Here is an 11,821-nt window from a genome sequence, read left to right on the forward strand (position 1 = left end):
CTTTCTTAAACATTCCTCTGCTCTTGCTTCAGTTTCAAAACAGTTTTTCACAGAAATGAAGAAGTGTAACGCTCATAAAACAATTAAAGCAGCTAGTTAGTGACCACAATGAACCCATGGAAAAAAATTGTTTGCGTCTTTGAAGATTTCTCATTGTTTTGGCGTTTTGCTTATCGTCACCCTTATATATGTATATATAAATATGTATATATATGTATATACACGCTTCAGAAATATGTATTTGTCAGCTATTAGGCACTCATCTCAAATTATGTTTAAACTTTCTCTTGTTCAGTTACAACTATCACTATAATTCATATGTATATATACATACATAAATGAGTATGTAAACAAAAACCCAACTCTTTTTTTACACGGTAGATACTTTCCTCAAAAATTCGTGTAAAAAAACCGTGTAAAAAAAGAGGCGTTTCCTATAGAAAAAGGGGAAATACGTTCCATGTCATCTGAAAACCGTGTACGGTAAAGAGATATATTTCCTTCGAAAAACCGTGTAAAAAATGTTGAAAACTATAAAATTTCGGATATGCATACAAATTGTATGTTCATATGGCATTTTATTGAGCATTTGAAAAATTGGTAGATTAAGCAAAAAACAAAGGAAACCTGTTAATCCAGAACTAAGAACAGAAAAATTAGAATAGAAATAAGGAAAAAATATTAACAATGGTACATAATTATTCGTCGCTACTTCATAACAAGCGCCATTGTTTGTGACGAACTATAATAAGAGGATTTCCCAGTTACTGCTATGTATGTTCATTTCAGCTATGGTGCTAAGTGTGGTAAAAACAAACATAATTACAAGACAGTGATTTAAAAACCGTAGTAGATTGCAAATTTTTTACAAAAAAAAAAAAAAAAATTTTCAACCGTGTAACTTCACATCCGTGTAAAAAAGAGTTGGGTGTATAAGATGTTTGTAAGTGAATAATTTACCAAATTTAATCTTCAAAAAATCGTTGCTCTATAAACTCTATCAATTATTAAGGTGACACCTATTTTCACACTTTTTTGTTGTGACACATTTTTAAAGAATATTAGTTACACCGAAAACTTAGTCAACGGACTAAAATCACTCATTCCTTCATTTTTCTATTTATAGCAAAGTGAAAAGAAGAAAAACCGAAATATCGATTAATTTAGAATTTACGTTAATTAATGCGTGCAAAATTCTCACAAAACTGAATAATTTTTGCTAATAATCATCTTAAGTTATGAAGCAAGGAAAAATAATTTAAGATCAGTTCATGAAATCACTAACATTTAGACTCAACAATCAACTTCCCTATTATTAACACCTCATCGAGATATTGTTTCCTTAATTTTCGTAATTCATTTTTGTAAACTTTACGTCGCTTCTTTTATATTCTGTAAACCCCAGATATGCAACAAGAGAGTATGCGGACCCCTATTTAGGACATGGTATCGGACCAGTGCCCGGCTATGGTGTAAGTTTTTCTCACATATTTTTTAAACTATTGCACAATATATTCTTGTATAATAATCAAATGCATTTTAATATTTTGTTCCGATTATAGGCAACTATGTATCGTGGTGGATTCAATCGATTCGCACCTTACTAATGAGAGAAATGGACAATGCAATGTACCACTGGCTGCTGACTGCAAGTCAACGCAGCTATACTCAACTTTTGCAAATCCGGTCACACAATTTTACACATAATGTGGAACTAAATTAAAGATTATTATATAAGAAAAAAGGTTTTATGTTACATTAAGAAGAATATGAAATCGTCGAAATGCTCAAGAAATATTACAATTTTTAATTAGCAACCAAAAATACTCATGCAAAGCGTAAAAACAATGAGATTAAATCAAATATTCAGTGTATAACAAAGCAAATATAATAGGAAAAAGAGTTGAAGATTAGCACATATACATGCATATAAGATAAAGGTATTGAGCCAAAAAAATACCAACAATTTAAAAATTTAATAAAGTAGTTGTTAAATTGAATGTCGTCCAACCAATATTTAAAAATATGATATATACGTACATACATACAAATACTAGTAAGTGAGAAAACATAAGCCAAAAGATTAATACAAAGTAATATCCAAAAGCAAACAAAAACAGAATATCCGGTATTGGTGAAATTGTTTAGCCGATTATCATTTATTTGATTAGTTGGTGAATTATGGACATCATAGAAAATATTCATAAAAATCAAAGTCACTCTTTAATTTGTGCATAAAAGCATGCATTGCTTTAGTGTATTCAAATTATAATGAGAAATGTTTGCAATTATGCAGCATAGAGATTCATTAGTTTATACATATAGTACACATGCGACATATGTCAAATGTAAATTTACTTATACTACAACATCTAAATTCATAAAGCAACATTTTAAAACTAATTATAATATATTTAAAGACCATGATGAAATTTTTTTTTACCCGATTGTACTTCATATAAATCGAAGTATGACACATTGTCATTTAAACTATTTTCCTTCATCGCTTACTCATTCACATTGGCAGCTTATTTCCCAGTAATTGCTTTATTCAAATATCTATTTGAATTGGTCAATAAGCAAATTTAATGATATAAAATAATCGACACTTAAACATATCCTAATTAGAAAAGAGATAATTTCAATATTTCTAAAAAATGAAAACTTTCTCTCTTAAATATACATATATTCAAAGTCTTGAATATTATTGCAAAAAAGTGTTGTATTTACTTGTGATAAAAATACAAAGAAGTGAATATCCGAAAATCACTTCCATTATAATTTAGTTTTCCAAACAACTGTACTCAAAATATGTACTCCGATATGCAATCAAATACCTTCCTGAAACAATTTAAAAATCGCCCATGATGGAGTTGTTAAAAAGTATTTGCTCAAGAAATAACGACTTAAGTAAAAATTTATATAATGTTATTTAAATGTTCACGAATGCAGCTATGATATCACAAATTTTGAGAGATCAATTATATTTCTTGTTTTTAAATTTATAAAATAGCGTTCTGAAAAAATTGAACCAAATTATTGTATGCATTGTATGTATTTTAATAAGTGTGTTTGTGCTTTGCTTTCGCACCATTTAAATAAATATCCGAACTCTTCCGATACATCGCTGAAGGACACTCAAAGTGAATCAAATTTGCTCAAATTATTTTCATACAAAATATATAAACGACATATAGTATACCCTATTGTATCCCTTAGATTTGACTTGGGATATTAACATGTCAAAGTAGCGTTTATGTAAGTATATAATCCGTTGTATACAATTTTTTTTTTTGACATGCAGTCATCATATCAGGCTGTAAATGTGATGTTTTTGGCACACAAAATGGTTTTAAAAGGTCAAATTGAAACGAAAAAACAAACAGATTAAAAGCACAAGTAGGATCAAAATATACGCATAAAAAACTTCTCTGCAATTTTTTTTAATTATAAAGTGAAAGAATACATGCATCAATATATTATATGAGTAAGAAATTTGTACAAGTATATTTTAAGAGTTGAACAATTTAAATGACCAAAAATAAAATTTAGAAGTATCTAAAAGTATTTATGAATCACGCAAAAATTCGCGCAAATTATTAGTATTAAGTGATTTTTATGGATTATTATGAATGGCGATACACATGTAACACTATTTACACACACACATCATCTGAACAAATATCTAGATAAACCAGTTTGCAACAACGTTTATTAAGTAACGCCAAGTTACAAAAAAAAAAAAACTAAGATCCATAAACGTAAAAATATCATTGAAATTATTTTTACTATGAATATTTTATTTTATTTTTATAAATTATTTTACTTGAAGCCAAAGTCTAATATTTTAGTTAAACCTTCTATATGATTAGTTTGTAGTGTGGTTACTTTAGTATTTATTTTAAAATGTTTTAAAATTGAATAATGAATTTTCAAATTCACATTATCAGCGAATGCAATGCAATCGAAAAATTCTAATTTCAATTCACAAATTTGTTCCATATTTAAATAGTAATTGAAATATAATATATATATAATCGCAAGATTTATGTTGCAAAATGCTACATATACATACATACATATGTCTGTATATGAATGCATTAAAAGTTAAATCAAATCCATTTATTGCCAAATAAATAGCTTTTAATTGAAAACATTAAGTAAACAAAGATGAAAAAATGAGAATCTGAGAAGTCCCAATAGCAATCAATTTAAAAATTATACTTAAAAAATCAAATCTTTGCAATTTTTTTACGTGTGCACATTGGTAATTATATCAATAGGCGTTCGAAACGTTTGCTCTGCACAGTAACTTAAAAGCTTAAATTTTAATGTTTTGTCATTTGGACCTTTAAATGTTATAAATATAATTTTTTATTTAAAACTGTTATACGGGGCTAGGAATATTTATCTATGAGCATTCTCGTCATTATTTGTAAGATTTTTCACCATCACAATCGACTCAATCTTTATGCAATTATTTTTTTCAAGAATTATTAGTAACACGCAATTTGAATAATATTGCAGAATTCTGTTGAAAAGTTGCACATCACCGTTTTAAAACAATATTAAGCAAATTGAAACCTCTAACTAGCTCTAAGACAATTTTTAAGTATCTAAGCAAGTATTGATTGCAATACATACTGTTTTAAAATACAAATACACAAATTCAAGTTATGAGTGAAACATCATGAAAATAAAAAAGCTCGAAATTATTATAAGAAGATCGTATGAAAATAAAAGTAAATATAATACTCACGTAGGCATACCATTAGAAGTTAATACAAAAAATGTTGATTTCAAGTGATTTTAATTGATAATAATTATATCGAATCACGAAGGTAAATATTTTGTAGTAAAAAGTGCAAAATCATGCTGTAAAATTATTAAAGAGAACATCGTCTAAAACAATACGATGAACGAGTATATGAATTATAGTATAGAATTGTGGAAATTACTTAAATGTTAGATCAAAAAACAAATGTGCTGAATTAAGAATGTTTGTTCAACATTTTATTAAAATAGTAAATTACGATTGCAAGCATATTCAAAATATGGAAAATGAATAATAATAAATTTAGAGCGTAAAATGTGCCAAATTGTATAAAATGTTATAATATATTGTACTTCTTCATATCTATTGTGTCCCTATAGCTGTATTAATCGGCTGAAAAACATTGAAAGGGCAATTTAACATTTGCAATTACTCCACTATTGTCAGAATGTATTCGAAAGTAAATTAGATTTCTTTTAATAAGTTCTTATAATTTTCATATATACTCTTATTAAACTTATTTCAAGCATATGAAAAACGCATATATATATTATTTGAATTAAAATAACACATTCTTGATTTAAAGTACTAAAGACTCTTCTGTAAGCAATCAAGTGCTCATAAGGATGAGACTCGGACAACACAAAATTAATTTGCAACCAAATGAAAAACTCTTAAAAACCATTTTTAATAATGTTTGCATATAATGGCACAATAACTAATTTTGTTCCCATTTGCTATTGGTCCTATATAATCCATCATTTTTCAATTTGTAAGGTTGTGAACTGTGAAATTTTTCAAAGCAAAGACACAAATAAATAAATAAATGAAGTGAAAAATGAAAGCATATCTCTGAATAAAAAGGAAAATTAATCGAGAGTAACGATGTGAATTTTTTGATTAATTATTATTTATTTAATTCATAATAATAGCATTCTGCAGCGTTATAACTTGTAGTTAGATATGAAAGCTAATTTTTTCCAAGAACTGTTCAAATCTTAAGATTCATAGGGCGTAAACCACACGCCGTAGAATTAAGCGACTCTACGCTACACCTGCGTTCAACAACCACCATAAAAAAACGTTAAGTTATAGAATATTTAAACTTCTTGCAACTTCTTTGTAATATACCCATTGTTCGGATCCGAAGAATTGCGCGAGTAATTTCAATCGCCAATTTATACTGCATCCTACGAGGAATATATAATATAATAGTGGGACGACTAGAATATATCAATAAGGACACAACCTGCCTCTGATATGTAAATAATGAAAACTGCTTAATACCTATTTAAGCCCCTATTACGGTTTTCAACACAACTTCATTTTGGTCGAAGTTTTGAAATTCGATAGTATGATTTTCAACTCAACCCTTAAAAAAATTTTGTTTTTGATATTACGTTTTACAACTTTGTGTTGTTGTTCTTGTAACGGTTATAACGGTAAGCCCAGAAAACGTGCTGTTTCGACGGGGTCGGACCATGGGGAGAGGAATGTCATATGTGTAGGGTTAGCTGCGCATGCAAAGAGTTGCTTAGTGCCATGCAGAAACTCGTTGCACGTTGGACATAGTACATTTGATATGTCGGGTTCGATAATAATAATAATACCCAACGGTTACCCTCCTCCCGCCCAACCGACGCGAGGGGCGCAATCCGCGAACGAGCGGAATTAGCCGAGTCATAAAAGGCAAGAGAGTTTTAAGCGTTGCGATCTTAAGCTGCTCAGCTACAGAAACAAAAATTTCAACAGCCAAAATTAAGAATTAAATTAAAGTTTATAATTTTACTTGTTAAGAGTAGCTAAAATAATTTTTTTAATTGTAAAAAGTGAGTCTGTTAAATCAAATGTGCTGGAATGAAAATTGAAATCATGACATATACGGCGGAATGAATCGTTTAACTCAAAATTTGTTCTAGAAAATTTTAAAAGTAAGGGTATAAACTGCCTGGTAGAGCGAGAGGGGACGTTAAAATTAATATCAGATAAGAGAGATGGGCTACAGACTGACCCATTCACGAGTTTTACAAGAAATATTATACCAAGCATCTCCCTACGACTAGCGAGTGTCGGGAGATTTATAAGTTTTAAACGGTTAGTGTAAGGGGGAAGATTTAAACTGGAATCCCAATTCAAATGATTTAAGGCAAAAAGTAAGAATTGTTTTAGAACGGACTCTAACTTATCCGAATGGACTTGGTAACTAGGGTTCCATACCACAGAAGCATACTCTAATATAGGCCTCACCAGAGATGTAAAAAGAATTTTTGTGGTAAGCGGATATCTAAATTCTTTATACCAACGTTTAACAAAACTAAGAGCGCCTTTAGCTTTAAAAACCGTGGAAGATACGTGAAGATTAAAATTGAGTTTGGGGTCCATAGTTACTCCCAAATCAACAAAACTGCATACTTGCTCCAACCTAAAGTTTTGTATTGTGTATGAAGTTGGGTCTACAGATCTACGTGAAAAGCACATTGTTTTACATTTTTAAGGTTCAATGGCATGTCATTTCTATCACACCAAGAAACTAGGTTGTTTAAGTCTGTTTGCAACTGGCATCTTTCGTTGTTTGAAGTATACGTTTTAAAAAGTTTTACATCGTCAGCATATGTATAATAAGACTTTTGAAAACTTAACAACAGATGATATGTCATTAATAAATAACAAGAAAAAAATTGGACCAAGATGGCTACCTTGTGGAACGCCTGAAGGAACATTGATTATGTCAGAAAAAGTATCGTTAAATAAGACTTGTTGAATTCTATTGCTAAGATAAGAAGCAACCCATCATAATAGATAAGTAGGAGTTTAACTTGCTTCAGGACCCAGAGCGAAGATGCGCAAAAGTCACTCTCGAATCGCGCGGCAACTGCAATGAGTAGTGGTTTAACTCCAAGTAAGTCAATGAAGGTGTTTATGGCTCCACTATGAATGGCGGTCAGTGCATGAGGAAGCTTACTCGCATCGAGTCTAGATGATGATGATGATGATCAGAATATTAATTCTATCAAGGGCAATGGAAAGTAAGTGGTGTACAGTCTTTTGGCATTTTGCGCAGCCGTCGGGTAAGGCTGCGTGCATGTCGGAGCTGCGATAAGCGATAAGAGCGTCGTAAGAGCGAAGCGTAATACAAGTGTGCATGTCGGAGCAGAGCGCGAACTCACTCTTTGCTGGGTATCATCGTTTGACTTTGTCTACCTACTTATGTGTCCAGTGTAAATACCTGGCTAAAATAGACCGCGCACTTATTCGGGTCCGAAGAGGCATGGTTGAGTTGGATTTCAACTCGGTCATCATGTCTCTTCGGGTTAGACAAAACCTTGACAGTAGTTTTCGCACCACCTGTATCACTGTTGTAGACTAGAAGTTGAAGGTTAAAATTAATAAATTTATTTAGGAAAAATATTAATAGAAAATGGGTAAAAATAACATTTTTATTTATAATTTCAAACTATTTTCATCATTTGTTATATACAAACACAGAAAGGTAAACAATTTGTTAAGCTCGTAGAGTAAAATCCCGTTACAGGACGAGAGAAGCTACAATTTTGAAACATAAAAATAAAATTAAAAGACGTGGGAAGTGTTTCAAACATAAAGAGACGATACAGTCAACTACTCCTTGAAATATACTTTTTAAGTAAACTTAATTTTTTGGAGTGAAACGTCTTTAAAATCGCGCCGAAAGGAGGTTTAAAAAGTGGACCGCAACGAATAGGGTTTTATCATCGTACCTTAATAATTAAAAAACTATTAGTCTTAGAAGCAAAAATGTGGTGCGAATATTTTGCTTATATAGTCAGCTCGCCGTTATGACATTGAGTTCGTGTCGGGGTCGAGCGTCGCGGCGGGGGAGGCATACTGCGTTAACTGTGTGAAACCGGCGCTCTCGCTTGTTTCTATTCAGTGTAACTCGTGACTTCGACTATATAACGCGGTGATTCTTTCGTGTGTTTGTCAAGTTTATTTAAACCGATTGATTTATACAAAAATAAGTGTAATTTGGACAGTATTTACATATGTATATTTAAAATAACCAGAAAGTGATATTAAATATATAAAAATTTTGGTATGTCGGCCTCAGCTCGTGCAAGAGCCAACCAGAAATATAAATTACGGCTATCGTTACAAAGAGGGGGCTATGGCGTCGAGCGAGCGAGACAGTTTCGGGAACGTCGCAAAGCTGCTGCTACCTATACTTATGGACATAATGAATGATCAGACGTTCGATATATCTATTGGATCTGCCACGGAACTGAGAGATGTCAATATCAGTAGAAGTGAAGCAATGCAAAATCATTGGCGTTCAGTGGACAAATGCTTCAAAACGGTATTTGAGCTGCCATATAAACTGAACGATCGGAATCAAGTTCTTGTATGGAAAACTTTCACATTTGACAAGATGTATTCACGAAATTTGGTATGGATTACTACTTAGGTACATAACATAATCTCCGAAAAAATTGTTCAGTTCGGATTACTATAGCATATAGCTGCCATTAAAACTGATTGATCGGAGTCAAGTTCTTGTATGGAAAACTTTCACATTTGATAAGATATATTTACGAAATTTGGTATAGATTATTTATTAAAATACTTAAAACAGCGTCAATCTTGTTTTCATTTCAATCTTTTACTTTAAAAGCGATTCGCTAACATAGACGTTTCACGTTAAAACCAACGGCCGTGTGCCCGGCACATCCCCACCCGATTTTTTTGAAGCGTTTTGCTGCTTTTCAGTCATTAGTGTTTTAACATAATATTTAAAAACCGGAGAGCTCAGAGTTTCAGACCTAAGTTAAAATCGTTTAAATTCATTCTTGATTACTGATCAAAATGGAATAGAGAGTTTGTGGTAACCTACCTTCATCTCATTTGTAGAAAAAAAAGAAAATGATTTCTCATTTAAAGGAAAATAACTTATGATTCTGCAACAAAAATTATTTAAGCTTTTTAATTTTCAATAAAACTTTTTCTTATTTACAGTACTCAATAGTTTATTATATAAGTAAGAGTAACTAATGTATATCATAGCAATAGAATCGCATGATTGAATCTTCTGTATCTACTATAGATTACGTGCATTGATTGTTGTTAATGAAGAAACGGTCTTTTTTCTTGGACACACTACGTGGAACCGGTAAGACTCCTAGTTCAATCCTTTGGATTTTTATACCGGATTCGTTTTTATTTGGATATAATATTTTTATGTATTAAGGACCACGCGTGGCCTATTTCTTCTTTCTTTCTTTATTATTTTCATGCCATTTTATCTTACCAGACTATCCTACTAAATATAAATACAAATGTAAGTAAGTAGATTATAATAATATTTAACGTATTCAAAGGGCCGTAGAGAGAAAACCGGGGCTCGGAAAAGGAATATGTAATAAAGCATGCGTTATCACCTTTATAAAAGAAAATAATTGTATACCATAAAATCCCCTCTTCTTCCCCATTGCGTAGACACCGCTTACGCGGTTATAGTTGAGTTTACAACAGCGCGCAAGTCGTTCTTTCTTTTCGCCTTTTGGCGTCAATTGGAAATTCCAAAGTAGCCAAGTCGTTCTCCACCTAATTTATCCAGCGTAACCGCAGTCTCTCAATTCGCTGAACTATGTATGTCAATGTCGGCGTGCATGTAACTCATAGAGATCGTTCCATCGAATGTGATATTCGACGTTGCCAATGCGCAAAGGACCATAAATCTTCTACAGATCCTTTCTCTCGAAAACTTGTAACGTCGACTCATCAGATGTTGTCATCGTCCACGCCTCTGCGCCAAATATCAGGACGGGAATAATGAGTAACTTATAGAGTTTGGTCTTTCTTCGTCAAGAGAGGACTTTACTTCTCAATTGCCTACTCAGTCCGAAGTAGCACATGCTGGCAAGAGTTTTTCTGCGTTGGATTTCGTGGCTGGTATCAAGATATCTATTGCTAAATATAAGCAATATGTTTCTGGGAATGATATATTACCCGTCGAGATGACACGTTATTTCCACTATTCTGTGTGGAGATTCTATTCCTTTTGAATACAAATTTGTATACTGACTATTGTATGGAATGAACTGTCACTTCAGCAATGTACAGATGAGTTTGTGTTTCTATGAAAATTTCGAAGAGGCAACACAGTTCATTTACATATGTATGTACATATGTAAACATATACCGACGAACATTTCTGTTATTTTAAAATTAAGATGGTTGTGTTAAACTATAAAAATACAGTGGTACTCCAATATAACGAATGATATAATGTTGGGACCGTTCGTTAAACTGAAATATTCGTTATATCGGAAACGACAACTAAATTAATATTGGTACATATATGTTTAAAAATAACTATTTATTCATGAATTCATAAGCATTGGTTGAAATAAATACATATACAATGGAAAATGCATACAATAAAATTAATAAAAGTTGAATTTTATAACAAAAATATGAGCATTATTCAACTGAAAAGAAATTTGTTATGCTCATTTGCTTTTGTGGACAAGAAATTTTGAGATCCTGTGCCTTTTTATGTGGCTTTTCAATAAAAATATTTTTTCCTGTTCCACGTTGTTTTCTTCAGACCATTTGGTACACTTCACAGACCAGTCGATGGCATCAGGATGCTTTATTGGCGGCACAGCTACAACTGCAGCGGTATCACCTTCCTCCTCTTCCGAAATTTCTGTAGCTAGTTCATTTTCAGCACTCGGGTTCTCTTCTACAAGTACATTGTCTGCACTGTTCCATGCTTCTAAATCATCTGTGTTGAAGTTTGATATTCGCTTTTCTTTAACGATTGTCGTCTCAATGCGCCAGCATGTACCTTTAACACTTCTTATCACTTTCCGGCAATTTTTTAAAATTGTGCAAACACTCGATTTTGGAATACCATATTTCAAAGAGATTTCTTTAAGGGTTTCTCCTTTTTATTTTCGTCAATTATTTTTAATTTGTCACCCAAGCAAAGCCGTTTCCGAATTGAAGGCATTTTTAAATAACTTATGCGATATCCTCACTTTACCACTTTGAACTCACAACTGATAT

The 11,821-nt window shown here is 31.7% G+C and overlaps 1 protein-coding gene across 26 annotated transcripts in view; it reads left to right on the forward strand.

Moving 5' to 3' along the window:
- Positions 1 to 5,660, forward strand: part of LOC105232786 (RNA binding protein fox-1 homolog 2) — a 103,631-nt gene extending 97,971 nt beyond the window's left edge. For all 26 annotated transcript variants that reach the window (XM_049457721.1, XM_049457724.1, XM_049457723.1 and 23 more), the window contains 2 exons: positions 1,406 to 1,472; positions 1,563 to 5,660. In XM_049457721.1, the coding sequence (XP_049313678.1) occupies positions 1,406 to 1,472; positions 1,563 to 1,607 (112 nt within the window). In that variant the 3' untranslated portion in view covers positions 1,608 to 5,660. The remainder of the gene's footprint in view (positions 1 to 1,405; positions 1,473 to 1,562) is intronic.
- Positions 5,661 to 11,821: the final 6,161 nt, after the last annotated feature.

Source organism: Bactrocera dorsalis, chromosome 5, assembly GCF_023373825.1.
Source record: "Bactrocera dorsalis isolate Fly_Bdor chromosome 5, ASM2337382v1, whole genome shotgun sequence".
NCBI classification, from domain to species: domain Eukaryota; kingdom Metazoa; phylum Arthropoda; class Insecta; order Diptera; family Tephritidae; genus Bactrocera; species Bactrocera dorsalis.